This window comes from Echeneis naucrates, chromosome 19 (assembly GCF_900963305.1).
Source record: "Echeneis naucrates chromosome 19, fEcheNa1.1, whole genome shotgun sequence".
NCBI lineage: Eukaryota > Metazoa > Chordata > Actinopteri > Carangiformes > Echeneidae > Echeneis > Echeneis naucrates.
Genome location: NC_042529.1, coordinates 16,637,685 through 16,655,507, shown reverse-complemented (window position 1 = coordinate 16,655,507; position 17,823 = coordinate 16,637,685). Strand labels below are relative to the sequence as shown.

The following is a 17,823-nucleotide window of genomic DNA, read 5'->3' as shown; positions in this document are numbered from 1 at the left end:
CCCTCTTTGGAGCCACACTGCTTTGTCATACTTTGTCACAGAAACGCTGTTCAAAGTTTAAACGGGTCACAAGACTTTGAACTCTGTTGGTAACAACAGGCTTTATGATAGCTACAACGCTTACTACACAATCACAGATCAATTGTCATGCTGGTCTCATCTCACTCTATATATATATACACAGACACATACAGAGACAGATACACAGATGCACTCACACATATACACAGACACACACAGAGACAGATATAGACACACACTCACACATATACACAGACACACACAGAGACAGATATAGACACGCACTCACACATATACACAGACACAAACACACACAGAAACAGATGTCCAGACGCACTCACACATATACACAGACACAAACAGACAAATATCCAGACGCACTCACACTTATACACAGACACAAATAGAGACAGATATACAGATGCACTCACACATATACACAGACACAATCAGGGACAAATATACAGAGGCACTCACACATATACAGAGACACAAACACAAACAGAGACAAATATCCAGACGCATTCACACATATACACAGACACATACAGATACAGATACACAGATGCACTCACACATGTATACAGACACACACAGAGACAGATATACAGATGCACTCACACATATACACAGACACAAACAGAGACAAATATCCAGACGCACTCACACATATACACAGACAGATATACAGACGCACTCACACACATATCCAGACACACAAACACAAACAGATATACAGACGCACTCACACATATACACAGACATACACAGAGACAGATATACAGACGCACTCATTGAATCAAGCTCAATCGGTTCTCCGAACCGAAATTTCATCAGGAAGGCTTTTGAAAGCAGGACGGTATGTGGGTTGCTCGTCCAGGCGACAGGCCCCGTGGCACTTCAAAATTTCCCTGGAATTTTCTAGTTGTTATAATAATGACGTGATTTACTTTACATTTTATTGGTGTTGGTGTTATTGACTTGTAAGCAGCTTTTGCTCATCTTCACCTGAATACAGTGGTGTCAGTAACAGAGGAGTTGACTGGTAAATGTCCTCTAGCCAAGACAGCTGACAGCCTCAACCTGTTAAGGTGTGGGCCACCCGCCTACTCTTCTCTCCCAACATCTCTTGTTATGGTGTTTGTTTTTCAAGAATGTCCTTGGTCCCCTCATCCTCACCCTCTGTAGTGTAACAGCGATGTAACTTGTTTGCCTTCCTCCTTTATTATGTTGACTTGTAAAGCATGCAAGATATCGCTAGTTGAATTTTCTTCCTCCTGTCCATTTATTGTTGCCACATTTCTTTTCCTGTCCTTTCCCTCCTACCCTCCCCTTCTTCCATTTTTGCTTGGTTTGGGGGTGTCTGCTCAGAATAACAACAATGACCATGCCTCGATGTCGGTGAGTATTCCTGCCTGGCTGTAACAAAATCATGCTGCCATTACTCAGGCAGAGGGAAGATGAAAAGCATGTTAATGTTTGATTCTGGAGTTTCCGTCATTCAAGGCTTAGTTCGTCCAGTATCTTTTATACTAAGTGACATTTTTTACATTTGAATTTTAGAAAAAACATTTGCTGAAGTTGTTGTGTTCTGTAGTGGCTGCTTGATGCTGCTCATTAATATCATGTCAATGTCAGTCAACTCAAAAATGTCATTCAAGTATTTTTTAAATGTCTGATTTCATTGCTCAGTTAAATATCATAGAATGAAATGCTATATAAGTAAGCGTGTTGTCCATAGTAGTGACTGTCAGTGTGACTCTGAAAGTTGGATCTGACGAATCATCCCGTCTTCTAAAAGTTAAACAGCAAAAAATGTCCTCTAACTTCTTGACATACTGAAGACATAGGTAAAGTATATTAATAGGAAAAAAGCATCTTGCTCATCCTTTATTCATACCCTAGCTTCATGCAGTAGTCACAGTTGGTGTCTGTCTAAGAGGAAAAGGACAGCAATCCAAAGAAAAGCATTCTTCTCAGACTTGCTTTGAGAAAATGCTCAGCAGTCAGTGGTTGTTTACACAGAGAAACATGAGACACGTGTGCGACAGTAACAGGGAAGAGGTTCAAACACTGCTGAAATTAAGCTGTCTTTATTATAACTTGCTTCCAAAGCCCACAGGCCTGCATCCACACTAATTTCAGAAATAATTTCCTCACTGTCAATATCTCATTGAAAGTATTCTTACCTTTAATAAAAATGTTATTCTTAAAATTTTTCTACCTGGGATTAATTTCTGATTAAATTATCTAAATTATTTGAAAAACACTGAGACTTGAGGTGAAAATATAGAAAAGGGATTCATATCCTGTATAGTTCTGAACCCATGTTTTTTTGTTGTTGTTGATTTCCTGTGTTAGTCAACAACATAAAGAACGTTAATGAAATGAACAGAACAGTGTTGTCGTCTATATAATTTATTATTGTAATATAATCTGGAGTCAAGCCCAAAAATAGGTAGAATTTCGGTGCATTTTTGATTTAACTAAATAATAATGTAATAATTAGCTTTTCAATAATTTTAAGTCTTCTTACTGTTAAGTAACTGTGAAACTTTAGCAGATATAGCCAGAGCAGAGCCTATTCCTTGTTTTATTGACTCAAGATTGTTTTCAAATTTAATATAATTTTTGAATGAAATCATTGACAAACTTTTCAGGTGTAATAAATGATCACCAAGTGTGGATGGAAGGAAAACCTTTTGGATTCATTTTCAATTTTAGTGTGATTATTGTGAGGACTAGATATACCCTAAATTAACCATAGCCCTGCACTTTGTGTGTAGCCTTTTCCTTAGCGGTTCACGTCTGAGTGGACAGCCCCTGGATTAGCTATTAATTTATCAGAATCAACAATCTGCTTCTGTGAACCAGAAGTCAATAGACTGAGCTTCTCATTCAGAGTAAAGTCTTGCAGCCTTCCCTGCTGGCACTCCTTGTAGCTCCGGCGTCTGTCTGCTGCTCAAATGTCAGCATGAACAATATTATCAGGGATGTTGTGGAGCTCAAAGAGAGGAAGCTACACTCACATTGACTTTCTTGTATCAGTCCATTATGGTGTTCATTAGTTCCATCATTTTGTGAGGCACTATCAGTGGTTTCTGTATTTGAATTAGTTATCCTCTTCATTTTTATTGACACTAAAGGTTCTTGTAGAACTGTATTTTCATAAGACTGCTGGTGGCATTATCCTTGACGTTGGGGTCCCCACATCATCCCTGTTTGCATGAGTATCTGTTAAGAATGGATTGTGGTGATCTGCTGTTCCTTTACCTATCTAACCACAAACTAAGAGTGAGTCATCAGATGCGTTTGACTGGAGGTGTAACAAACAGCTGTTCCAAAATTTACAGTTCTCTCACAAGCTGTGGAGTTGCTAAATGATACAGTAAAAGAATGTGAGGTGTTTTATGTGTATTATTGATTAAACTTTACCTGTCCTTGTCCTTTACCTGCATATGTTGGGCAAACCTTTTTTTAATATGTATGATATATACTATACTGCCAAAAGTATTCACTCATCTGCCTTGACTTGGATATGAACTTAAGTGACATCCCATTCTTAATCCATAGGGTTTAATATGATGCCAGTCCACCCTTTGCAGCTATAAGAGTTTCAACTCTTCTGGGAAGGCTTTCCACAAGTTTTAGGAGTGTGTTTATGGGAATTTTTGACCATTCTTCCAGAAGCGCATTTGTGAGGTCACACACTGATGTTGGATGAGAAGGCCTGGCTCTCAGTCTCCACTTTAATTCATCCCAAAGTTGTTTTATGGGGCTGAGGTCAGGACTCTGTGCAGGCCAGTCAAGTTCATCCACACCAAACGCTCTCATCCATGTCTTTATGGGCCTTGCTTTGAGTGTCCTCACTTAACACTACTGATTAAGAATGGGATGTCACATAAGTTCATATGCGAGTCAAGGCAGGATAGTAACTAGTTATGGCAATATAATGTACATGTATACTAAATATATAAAACAATTAAATACTCTTTATGGTATTAGTGTTATTAATCAGATTTGATAGGACAATATGCAGTTGTGCATCACAAACCTGTTCACTGAAGCTTCATTCTTCTCATAACTAACTTTCTTTCAATATTTAGATGAGACTCAAACTCAATATATGCTCAATATATACAATAAACTCAACTCAAAATATGTGCAAACTGCAACTTTAAAAATGCTTGAAAGCTATAGCTACCAAAAAAATCAAATAAAGTGGATTTTCCTGAATGGATTTCAGGGTTAAATTTCAGCTAATCAAAATGAATTTCACCACGAAACAAAAGGTCTTAAAAAATGTGTCATTTTCTAGTTTTTCTTGCACCCAGTCTTAATGGGTTAATACAATCGTGCCAAAAATAGGTACATAAATAACATATCCATGACTGAGGAGCAACAAACAACATACCCATGTGAGATTTTAATACCAAAGGTTCAGTTAATATTGACACTTTCTAATTGTAATCTAATAATCATGAAATTCTTGAAAAATCATGACAAATTATGAAACTATAAAGACTGTTTTCCAGACCTTTCAGACACAGCTTGTAACAGGGCCAGCTCATTTAATTAAAAGCCTCTTTACTGTGCCCTATGGTTAGCCTACCTAAGTCAAACTACTTCAATTTATTAATGAAAACACGATAAAATATTACACAAATGTAAAAAAAATAAATAAAAAAAATCAGTTAATCAATAAATATATGTGGGAACCCTTTCTATTCATGCCCTGGTGTTAGACCTCCAATAAGTAGGTCAGAGTGAGGTCACCAGGAGAATGGAGGTGTTTTGTTTTTTTTTTTCCTGATTTATCCATCTATATATGTGTGTGTGTATCTCAGCTCTCATTATACCAGCCACTATGGCAGATGATTTTTGAAAGAGAAACAAAAAAACAGCAAAAAAACAACAACAAATAACAGCATATCTAACTAAAAATGTTAATTGCATTCTTAATCTTCTCTATTAATGTTATCCTACACTTAACCTCTCTCATCAGCCAAAGCTTTAAAGCTTGTGTCTACTTCCAGTATACTAGTTGAATATACTAGTTGACATTTTGTCAAGAAAACCTCAACTGATAGTTCCAATCCTATGCGAACAGTATCGTGTTTTACAAAACTCATTTACTGTTTCCTTTTCTGTCTAGGTAGGATTTTGCAGCTGTGGAATTCTTTAAGAACAAAACACTTACTTGTTAATGGATTTCTCAAAAGTTAATTCAAGTAACCAACTATCACTATGCCTAGTTGGATATTATCTGTAGGGAACATAGAGCAGGGCGAAAGTTTATTGCTAGGAAGGTAATCACTGAGTCTGGTCCATTTTTTGTCGCACAAGTTTCTTGTGCTTTTTCTAAAAAATATGCCTTGAGTAGATAGGAGATAGTCTGTGAAATGTGTGAAGAAAACAATTAACACTGTATTATGGTTTGCCCTTTCTGCTCTTTATCTCATATATCTATTTTTACTTCTGTTATCTTCTTCCTTTCTCTTTTCTGTTGCCATTTAACTTAATCTCTGGCCAATTGCTTCACACACTCTCATTTATCCCTTTTTTCGTCTCCCTTTACTCATTACCCCAATCATCTTCATGCAAGTTACTTCCCCTTTTTTTATAAATGTTCATACAATTATTTTACCTAATTTTGCCTCTTTCACAACTTTTTTGTCCTTGTCTTGTCCCCCTCATCCCAACTTCCCATCTCAACACTTCCTACATCCTTCCTCACTCTTGCCTCCTTTCTTTACACCATCCCCCCGTCTCTCCCTCTACAGGGTAAAGTGGCTCAAACAGCTTGTATGTCAGCCTGTAAGCATCTGTCCATATCACTGATGCAAATGCTGCTGGACACAGAGCTCAAACAGATCAGTATGGGAGCCATTCAGCAATTCAACTTGGATGTAATTCAGTGTGAATGTGAGTAGAAATCAATCAAATGTTAAACTCATTTATGTTTTAATATCATGTTACACCTAAATGTGGTATTTCTTTTCCTGAAAAAGAAAAAAAATCATTATCATTTGGAACAGGCAACAGTGCTTACCACTGTCCTGTAGCCTTGTCCACTTATTGGATACGAAAATATGTTCTTGTCTGTGTTATGCTATTAACTGTGCCCATGGCTGTTAAAAAAAAAAAACTATACAATTTTTACAATCCAGTGGATTCACAATAATAATCATTGCTGTCATGATCCTCATTAGTAACACAGTTGTTGATGTGCTACAAAATTCTCTGAATCCTGACTGCTGAGGTTGTAATAACTTATTACACATCACAACTGGCGCAAACTCCAGGTGAACATTGGGGCAATCACAATATTTTGTGCAAATATTCAGTCATTTGTCCATCTTCTACCGCTTATCCAATTCCAGGTCATGGGGGGTACTGGAATCAATCCCAGCTCACATTGGGTGAGGGCGGGTTACACCCTGGACAGGTTGCTACACTGTGGGGCCAAAACATAAACACAGACAGAAATGAACAGCCACTCATAGTCACTCCCACCATCCAAAGACATGTGTGTTTAGGTTGATTTGTGACTCTAAATTGCCCGTAGGTATGAGTGTGAGTGGTTGTTCATATCTGTCTGTCTGTATGTGTTGCCCCTGCGATGGACTGGCGACCTGTCCAGTGATAAAATATGTGCTCCCTCCCATCACGAGCATACTACGCTTGTAAAATACACCCGTAAACAACAGATAAGGGATTATTCATTCATTCATCAATCCATTGCTAGTCACGGGGATGCAGGAGTCAATCTCAGCTCACATTGGGCAAGGGCAGGTTTGAGTGGTTGTTTGTCTCTATCTGTCTCTATGTATTGGCCCTGTGCAGGACAATTTAGAGTCACCAATCAACCTAGACATGCATTGTCCCGCTAATTGAACCCACGACCTTCTTGCTGTGAGGCAACACTGCTAGCCACTATGTCACCATACTTCCCTGATTTTATGTTGTTTATTTTAATTATTCAAAGAGCATTCTTTTGTTCCTTTTGATCTTTAGATTTGTTTTGCAGGCAGAATTGTATTGCAACATTATTGTAAAACATCTTCTAATGCATAGATAGGGCACATTGTTAGTGATGCTACATCAGGCCATTGATGTAACGGACATCAGACATCCTCCCTCGGGCAATCCCACTAAGGTTGATCAGCTTGTGCTTTAGCAGCACTTGACCACAGATCAGCCCTGCTTATCTAAAACCATCTAGAGGCTTTCTCTTCTGCCTCTGTGCTATTGTATATGGCTGTCCTCCTCTCACCTGTGATCCTGTGATGACCTGTGTGAGTGTAGTGTATGCTCTGCAGAGAGATTCTGAACTCTACTCTACCTAGCCTGTTCCAACCTGTTTTTTGCAGACACTAACCAGGTTGTCATATTTCTCTTCCGCTTAAAGGCCTCTTCCATCCACTCTTCCCATGACATGGTGAGCTCCAGCATGACAACATTCTTTGTTGCCTCTGACAGTAGACATAGTGATGTCGGGTCTGAGGGTGGTTTTAGCGACATGCTTAGGAAACGAGTTGACTGCCCAAATCCATGATCAGCTGCTAGGCTTATGCGGCATTGAGCAGCCCTGCTGTTGCTCTCTGTGTTTTCTTGGTTTCTCCCCAGCTCCAATAAAATTGATGGTTTGTCCAGAGTGTATCCCGCAGTTGCCCAATATAAACTGGGATTAGCTCCACCATCCCCCGCGACCTGGAAACAGATAAGCAAAAAACGATGAATGAATGAATGTCTGTGTGAGTGTATATGGATGGGAAGCTGTTTGACTCTGCAAAGAAATGGAGGATTATAAACAACATTACTAATACTTGGGATTCTGCTGTGAAGGCAGAGATGCCTCATGCACAACCGCAAACTTCATCTGCCAAATATTGCTTTTCATTGATTTTTGATTTAATTTTAAGATAACATTCAGTCACAAAGTAATTCTGAAAATTCAGCTCCATAAGGTTGTTTTGTAATATTTATCCCCTAGTTCTAGTTGGTAATACTAAGTACTAAATAAGATCATTTCGGTCTGGGTTAGGGTTGCATTTGGATGAACAATCAAGCAGGATGTTGTATCATTAACCAATGTCTAAATTTAAGATCAAATCATTTCAAACCAGCCAAATTGTTGGTTTTGATATATTAGAAAAATAAATGAAAGCTTTCACAAATCTGTTAATATTATATTTTGGATGCATTTTTTGGGGACCTGTACTATGAAGTTCTTTCTATAATTATTATGAATAGAAGGGAAAATTCAGTTTGTTTCTGCTCTATGTTTTTCACCTGTGTTAACCATAAAGCAGTGGACCTCTTGTTATCATTGAAACTATATTTTAATTGTTATGTGACTGAGCTTCTTGTTGAAAGAATGTTAACCTCCATAGGCACACTGTGGTTTTCATCCCAGGTGTAAACCTGGGTTTAAGTTTAAAGCAACTGTTGTCATTCTCCTCAGTATTTGCCAGTTCAGAGCCGGTTCCTGGTTTCCAAGGAGACACACTACAGCTGGCTTTTATCGACCTTCGACAGGTAAGTCACTGAGCAGTACAGAAGACTGCTACATTCATCTGTAAAAACATAGCCGGGACAAGGTTAGGTCAGCTTTACTGACTGCACCTTTTTATTTAATTTTTTTTTTTTTTTTTTCAATTAAGGTTTTTTTTCCCTCATGTTTTCCCAGTGAAAATGGTGGCAGCCTTTGTTGACCCAAGGTCAGATGTCTATTTGACACCACAAATTCAGAACTTTCACACCAGGTGCAACACTTAGTTTTAACCGTCTTTAAATGGGAAGTCAGGGGTACCAGATACCAGTACTGTTTGTTTGTTTTGTTTTGCTTTTCTATTAAGGCAACCAGTCAAAGACAATGGCCTAATCTGAGCACAAGCTCGAGGATGCCTAAGAAAAACTGGACATGCTGGTCGTACAAGCACATGCCCTTGTTTCCTTGTTTGTGTTTGAAACACCAGTTTTATGTAAATATTTGCTTCTTCTCATTAACTTGTGTCTGTGATGCCCTTTTAATCTGAGCCTGAGGTCACAGCACTGAACAGAGCCAGCTTGGCTCCCTCACTGTTTTTTTTTTTTGGTGTGTGTGTTAGGATAGGACTTCTAAACTCTCTGGGCGGGGGGCGACCCAGGAAATAACAGCAACATATCCTGTGTATCATGTATGGAAAAAGTAGTAGTGCTCAATTAGATAAATTTAGTTTATTAATGAATATGAAATCTTACAATAATTAAGTGAAGAATTCAACATTTATATAAAAGAGAGAAAATAAATTTGACTAAAGTAACAAGTTGACAAAAAGATTAGTTTTGGCTTGGATGAAGATTAGTCGACAACTACTTATAAACTCAACACATGCAAAACTGTATTCTGCAATCATTTTAATTTTCAATTAATCTTTTTAATTTCCTGATTCACTCTTTAACTGGCTATTAAAGTAAAAAGTGAAACCTGCCTTTTGCAAGTTGAAAAAGATGACAAATAAGAAAACTGGCAAATATTCAATTATAAAAAGATAATTTTGGTTTAAAAATAAAGACTTAACCAATTAATTAATGGTCACAATAACTGCTGGTGAATTACATGAATAGAATTTAGTGTTTTCATTGTGATTTATATTCATACTGAATATCAAGATTGAAATTTATGAGGATTAACGTGTTAATTTACCAATCTTTCTTTCTCTCTCACACGCACACAAACCTAAATTTCCAGAAACCAATCCAGGTGATCCAGGTGGTCTGAACTCCTGCCATGCTTAGCTCAGGGTCTGAGTTCACTTTTTTGGAGCAGCTCATTAGACAAAACTTGTCTAATGATGGTCCCTTTTATATCAGCTACTTGGTTGACCTGTTAATCCCAGCCTTAGGTAAATGGGTTGGAAGGCAACCTCAGACTGAGGTTACACAGAGGTCAACCTTTTACTTTCCCTTTATCTTAATGGTCATTGATTTCATAGCTGCAACTGCTTTTTTTATTGTTATCTGTAGCTGCTGAGAGTGACTTAAAGTTAAATCAATAATGATGGCTTCAACATGTATGGAACTGATCTTCACTGATAAGTCTGTACTTCAGTTATTAAATTCACTATATGAAATATTTGTGTTTGAATAACTAAATCAATGAAACTGTATTTCTTTGAGTGAATCGATTTGTTTTTCCTGTGCACACGCCCACACAATCTGATGATACAATACATTGACCAACCAATGGTATTGTGCTAATTCACTGATCAACAGGTGGCGATAACACACCAAGATATGCTGCAATGTCCCTGAAAATGCAGGAAAAAAGAAAGCAGCACCTTTTTATTCACCTTGTCAAGGATGATAAATGATAAAGAATTTAAAATATTATCAGAAGATCTCATTTAGAAACCCCAAGAACATGCCACTTCAGGTTTGAAGAGTCCTTTCAACAATTTTCTGTCTTAAGCAGAGCAGAAGCATCAGTGAACTGTTGAGGTGACACCAGTTTCCACAAACATATGAGATTCTAATCTATGCACTCCAAGTTGAGGTAGTTGCAAACTCAAGAAGTGTCCTTAAACACCACAAAACCATCTCCATCATCCAGTTAAAAACTGAATTAGACTGTATCATTTGAATATGATCTAGTGAGACCTTGAGTTAACCCTCCCTCAGCACTCATCAGACACATGTCCATTAAAAACTCCACACACTGCATTAAGATAATATACGAGGAACTGCGTTAACTCTTCAATAGGAAATTTGGAAGGACGCATGGAAAAACATCCCCACAAAAAGCTTACTTCCCCCTTACGTGTAGAATTTATTTGAAATATTTGGGGTATTGAACTACTATATTATTATGTAGTTGATTAGTCAGGCAGCAGTACTAATGACTGCACCACTATGGCACCTAAGGCATGTGTTTTTACTCATTATTCAGCTTCTTTGCAGTGCTACATACAGTTTCTCTAAAATGAGAGCATGCCCTTAGTGCACCTAAATCATTTAGATCCTCTCAATTGTCATGAACAGTGGAGAGTTGAGTGGGTGTCAGGGGAAGATGCGCCACCCTTGAGTTGCCTGCTCAGGCTCATCATTTAGCTCCAGGTGAGAATAATGGCATTGTTGTTAAGCCTCTCCCTGTGTGTAGGAGTTTCTCAGTCAACTGAATAATACTATTATCACTAAGCTGCTCTTTTACTGCCCATTCAGCATGAACTAAACACCCAGCTGTTTCACCCTATGACATTAGCATACACTGTGTGTGGGTGGAGTGAGGGGGTCATCTCCATCAGGTTAACCAGAGGTCGATGGGTGGCCATTTTAAATGTTTCTTTTCTCACTTAACACTTATCATATTGCAGCATAAGATCCGCCCTTCTTTTCCCTCTCATACAGATGAAGAGAGATGACTAAAATATCAGAACTGCAGAACACAGGCTGTTGTTCAGGAGAAGAGTGTTCTGTGTGCTGTAGAAACACGTCTTGACCAAACAGTAACACACATTTATGTTACTTATGAGAGCAAATGTGTTGACAATATAGTGACAGGCTTTGGTGCAGGTCTAAGCTCCAAATATAATTCTCTTGGCTGTTACCTAGTTAAAATCAGTACTATGTTGAAGCACTTCAGTGTTTGGAGCTAAGATGTACTGAGTCCTGTCACTCTTTGAAACTTAACTAAAATAACAGCAGCTCAGCATCCAAAGTGAGACTGACAGCAGCCAATAAAAAAATGCAAAATAATCATGTCATTCTCTTCTTATCAATTAAACTCACTGCCAGCCTCCATGTTTCCCGTTCTCTTTGGTTGCTCAAAATAAAGTTCTATTGTGCATAAATGTTGAATGTCTTGTTGTACCTTGTAGCTCTTGGACCTCTTCATGGTGTGGGACTGGTCCACTTATCTGGCAGATTATGGACAGCCAACCTCTAAATATCTGAGAGTGAATCCAGCCACTGCCCTGGCTCTACTTGAGAAGTGAGTGTTAACACTTCTGGTCAGGCGTGTACATTATTTCAAAATCAGTATGCTTTAGCAGAAATGATGCCTCAGGTGTTGGAGGAAATAGTTAAAGGAAGAGCCATCACGAAACAAAAAGGAAAAAGATGTGAAATACTTTTCAACCTCAATTACTAGCGCTCTTCATCTGAATGGGGATCCACTATGGCTGACCCTAACCTATTCACTAGTTCCAAAATTGCCTCAGAAGTTGCTCTTAGGTTAATCAGGGCATCAGCAAAATTCCTCAGAAATGGTTTGAAGGCCAGCTGTTTCCTGGTCCTGTGAGCTTCAGATCCAGATCTTACCTTCACTTTAATTAAATAAATCATGACAAAACAGAATTGTTTTTCTTCTTGTGAATGTTATAGTTAGTTATAGTTATTATTGGTATAAGTATTGGTATTAACTCTGGAAAAGCTTAAAAGATGTGCTTATACAAAATCATTATGGTGTGAAAAAATTTTAGCATTCTATTGTAATGAAAGCATAGGTTTTGCAAATATCTTCTCTCAAATAATAGAATGTAATTAAATGTATGCTTGCATATAACATGAAAAGCTCAGATATGAGTGGAGCTGCATTGTTTCCCTCCTGGTTCTCTTACCCTTCTTCTGTCTGCTGTTTTTCTGCTGCTGCTTAGAGTCTACAGGGGGTAGGTGCAATATCCTCACCATTTGTCCTTGCTCTTCTTAAGCATGCTCGAATACTGTATAGCCACTTAATCACTCAGATAGTCAGGGGGATTCCTTTCTTAACAGCTTTTTGAACTCACACGAGAATCATGGACCTACCCTCATTAAATACTCTATTGTGTTTTGTTTTCATTAACTGCTCATGCAAATTAAATTTTTATATTATCGCTGTCTGTATTAACCCTGCCATGAACAGCACCACAACATAGCTGAGAGAATACATATTGACATCCTCTTGTCTTTTTGCAGAATGAAGGACACCAGTAAGAAGAACAACATCTTCTCTCAGTTCAGGAAAAACGACAGAGACAAACAGAAGCTCATAGAGACTGTGGTGAAACAGCTTAGGAGCCTGGTCAATGGCATGTCCTCGTGAACACACACACAGGAGTGGCATGGGTGTCGCAGAAGTAATGAATGAAAGTCGGGACACTCACAGACGGAGTAATACAAACACATACATAGGAACCACACAGGGAATTTACACACAAACACGCAGGTAGTTAGCTAACATACAGACTCACATCATAAAAAGCAAAGCAATACACACACTGTACAGGGCATGCAGAGAACTCTTGCCTTGCAAATACAGCACACACTTATGGATTTATATTCTCTGTTATATCTTAATTAATATTCTATGTAAATAAACACACACACAGAACAGTTTACTTGGCTGAATGGTATAAAGGGTGCAAAATATTTTTAATGGTTATGATACAACAAACTTCATAAATTGGTGAGTGAAATGAGTATAGCTGCAGGAAGAGTGGGGCAGCACACAAAATGATGAGTATGGGGACAATGAGGTTAAAGGTCAAAACTTATCACCACATGTGAGCAGCATTAATCATTTCCTGTTTTTCTTGTCAGAAACACATATATTATACTAGGGATTCCAATACCTCTGTGCCCCATGGATTAAGTCAGACCTATTTCCTTGTTTTCATCTGTAAGAATAACAAGTTAATTGTGGATGTAGAAAGATCAAGTAATTGGTTATCCATTGATAAAGCTTGATAAAACAAACCAGCCCGCTCGTTTTCTCTCAGTTGGACATCTCTACTTTGCAGGTGTGGGTCCATTTAGTCTGAGTCGCTAAAATCTTAAAAAACAGAACCACAAAAAGAAACCAAATTACCAAATGGAAACCAATCCATTATACAGGTGATCACACTCCATTGTGGAGACCTTTTACTGTCAGCTATGTCTATGCATGCAGCAGACCACCTATTATCTGTACTTTTTTCTGTGCATGGGTGGTGGAACCAATTCCAGCTGACAAAGGACAAGAGTGTCTATTGCAAGGCCAACATAAGGAGGCTTATAGATATACCAGTTAACTTAAACCTGCATGTTGTTGGACAAGGAAGCAGACTCTGCTGAATTATCCTCATCTTCAGGATCTGTCTAAATCTGTAGCCATTCTTAGCTCTGACACAGACCAAATGAAACTCATTGTGCCATCAATTATAATGTTGCTATTCTCTACGTGTTCTTGTGCAGAAACAAGGTGATGCTAAGGTCATGAATGGATGAAAGGACAGAGAAATGGCTGATGATGTCTTGAAAGGCTGATGTTCATGAAAAAAATGTTGGCGTTCTTTGTACTTTTGCTTGCTACTTGTCTTCTTCTGTTTCTCAAATTGTACCTTTAAGCTCACCCCCTTGAGACAGAACAGAACAGTTACTCGCAGTAACTAAAATGGCAGAGTTCAATGTCAGAGAGATTTAGCAAGGGAGAGTATGTCTGACACCCATACTGTAGTTTAGGCCTCTTCATGTGTTCATTCTTTGGTGAATTTGTTTGCATAGGTTGAACAGCATAACATTCAACCAAGTAATCAAATCAATTTCACAGGTTCAGCAGACACAGGTTATGTAATCAGAGCAACTGAAATTTTAATAAATTCTGCCAGACTGCAGGTGTTTTTCTGTCAAATCTCAGCCACACTTATTTTAAATGGTTTACAGCTGACACAACACAGTTGCAACACAGCTGCTATTTGACTAATTTTATCAGACAATGATTTGAAGTTTATTTGCAGAAACAACATGGTTCCCCAAAATGTATGGCCATACATGGAAATCACCTGAGCTTGATGTAGGACTCCAGTATCATGTAATGAAAGTCACATCTACTGCCTGTGTTTGTTGTGGATATTTTTTGTCAAATATAGAGCCAAACCAAAAGAAAGACATGTTCACATGTGCAGTTTGGAGCAAATTATCCTCCTGTACAGTCTGTGCATACATAGACTATGAGCAGCTAAAAACAAAAATTATTACTAAAGATAGAATTTCCATCTAGGGTTCTTTATATGGGTTGTCCAACCATGTACATTACAGCAGACCAACTAGAGCTCCCTACAGACACCTTTTTAATATCATCAACTTCTTGTACTTGTTTACTTGTATACAACTTGTATTTAAGACAACAGCAAAGTGGATAGTGGTTAGTGCAGTGGAGACACAGAAAGAAGGCATTGAATTCGATTCCCAGGCCTGGAGCTTTTCTGTGTTCTCCCTATGCATAGGTTCCCTCTGTATGCTCCGGCTTCCTCCCAAGGTCCAAAGACATGCATGGTTTGGTAAATTTGTGACTCTAAACTGCAAGTAGTGTGAATGTGAGTGTGAATGGTTGTTGGTCAATATATGTTGACCCTGTGATAGACTGTAATGGCTCCATCATCATGAAATCCACTGACTTTTACTTTTATAAAATATTAGCTTTCCTTCCTCCCAGGTTCACAGCTGTGGGCATTCACAGCAATCAGAGAAGTGATTGGCCTCCTGGGCCTCTTTGTGCTTTAGATGGTTTTCATGTGAAAGGTGACATCAGTGCGTGCCCCTTTCCCCCCTCTGTACTCCGGCCAGTTGTAGGGTTAACTACAGTTTCTTCTTACAACCTACCCAAACATGCCACACATGGGGTGTCTAGGGGTTGTCATGTCAAAATATATATATATATTCTTTCTTTTTGTTCCTCAGGGTGAAGTTAAGCTTTAGAAACTCATAACCCACATCTATCCACAAAGCACAGCAATAATGAATTGGTTCCTTTCAGGCAGGTTGTTTGATTACTAAAAAGTTGCACAGATTCTCCTAATGAAAACATTTTATAATGAGACTGTTTTTATTCTGTTTATGTTTCGGATCTGTGCTGTACTTAACATTTTTGCACTGAAGTTGATGAAGTTCTTTTTTTATTTTATTTTATTTTATTTTAATTTTTTTTATTGTTTGTTTTGTTTTGCATTCATGTTTTGCCTTTTTAAATAGTTGCTTGTAAATGCCAGTGTATATACTGCATATTTTGTAAAGAGGATATTACAGTAGCTTGTCTGCTATAAACAGAACTGGTGGTTGACTGTGATATGCACCTCCATCAATACCTGAAGTAAATATGACATCAGTAAAAGTCTGAAATTCCTGAATTTGTTGTTTACTTTGGTGAATAGTTGAGTACTCATTTGCATGGTTAAGGTACAATCTATCGCTAAAGTACTGGTCCAAAAGATTTTAGTTGAACTGCTCATATTTTCAATAAAAATCCAAAGTAAAGGACAGGTTAATTTTATTGAAAGACTGAAAGATACAGTTTGAGTGCAAACTGGTTCTCCTAGACTCAGGACAGATGTAGGAGTATCTGAGTTTCAGTCATACTATACTGACCATTCTGCACCTAATTTCTCTCTTTACCAAAATGCTGTTTGAGTAATTGCTTCTGCTTTGTTAATTTTTGGAAGATATTGTTAGTGCAGCTCGGGGTTTCCTGAAGAGGTTTCATATTTAAACAAAAAAAAAAAAAAAAAATACCAGGAAGTGTGTCCTTTCTGCAGCTGGAATTCTCCTGGAAGTTCTGAGCAATGCAAAAGAAAATAGAACCAACCAGATAAAGGGTTGCGTTGGAGTGAGGCTCTCCAACTCTCCACTCTCACCCCCTGACTATAAAATTCCATCCAGCCTGATCTCCAAAAAATTTGTTTAGGTTTTTGAGTATGCAAGTGACCAACAGAGAGGAGAGACCAAGCTGTCATCCTTTGAGTTCTGTGAGTGGCAAAGAGAAAGAGAATGGTTTCTGTCAAATGTTCATAAATGCATTATGTGTTCCAAACAGAACCTTGAGGATGAAATAAAATGTAAAAGTGGATATTTTATTCGAAGATCATATATTTTGACTTGATACAAATAAAATACCTTGTCAGTTAATATTTCAGTGATGCGTTCAGTTAAATAACAAGACACAATCCCATCAAGTGTTCCAATTCTTTTGATATGCTGCTGTTGGAAATGATTTATGTACAAACTTAACTTTGAGGAGATAGGGTTGTAAAATATGATGAAATATAAAAGTAAAGTCCTGTCTCTGCGTTTGAAGAAAACATTTATTATATGTACATGAAGGTAAAACGTAATCAGTCACATAATGTCAAGATCCCTTGATCAGAGCACTCCCTGACATAATGGCTTAAATCTAGATTAAAAAAATTAAGTTTTACATCACACATCTTGTGTGCCAATGATTGTTTCAACTAGATTTTTAAAAATTGAGATTGTTATCCTTGCCTTCCATAGAATGGAAAGAGGGAACATTTTGATAACCAAAGGAAACCTTGCTTTACCTTGGTTGATGTGCTCAGTAACACCCTGACTGAGATGTTGTTTTCCTACATATGATTTTATTTTGTGTGCTGTAATAAAAGTGTATTCAACCATTTTGTGTCATTGTTTTTCAGCATACTGTGCATCACAATGTATCCATGGTGCTATTGTTTACCTTTTATGTACACTTATAATGTCTGACCTGGATGTGTGTGTTCTATAGCAGGATACATTTGGTCGTAGAGTCTCAATCGCATGGTAGCCACAGCTTAATGAATACCCTACCTTATCGTCTATTTTCCTCTAAATAGACTCCAGTCTGATTTGAGGTGTGCACATTTTCATCTCATCTTCTGTCATTTTCCCTTGAGGCATAATTTCATGTACCTGATATGGAAACTCCTAACAACCAATCTGCTGAACTCAATGTGTGTCAAGTGGCTAATCCAACAAGCACAGTATGGCGAACAAACAGACCCCCAGCCAGATACTTTGGGATGATGTTTG

General features: G+C 37.9%; 1 protein-coding gene across 6 annotated transcripts in view; it reads left to right on the top strand.

Moving 5' to 3' along the window:
* Window positions 1–16,570, top strand: part of exoc6 (exocyst complex component 6) — a 47,979-nt gene extending 31,409 nt beyond the window's left edge. For 3 of the 6 annotated variants that reach the window (XM_029527036.1, XM_029527033.1, XM_029527032.1), the window contains exons 20-24: window positions 1,393–1,422; window positions 5,805–5,946; window positions 8,489–8,562; window positions 11,883–11,995; window positions 12,961–16,570. In XM_029527036.1, coding sequence (XP_029382896.1) covers window positions 1,393–1,422; window positions 5,805–5,946; window positions 8,489–8,562; window positions 11,883–11,995; window positions 12,961–13,087 — 486 coding nt within the window. In that variant the 3' untranslated portion in view covers window positions 13,088–16,570. The remainder of the gene's footprint in view (window positions 1–1,392; window positions 1,423–5,804; window positions 5,947–8,488; window positions 8,563–11,882; window positions 11,996–12,960) is intronic. The other 3 variants (XM_029527037.1, XM_029527035.1, XM_029527034.1) reach the window with 1 other exon arrangement.
* Window positions 16,571–17,823: the final 1,253 nt, after the last annotated feature.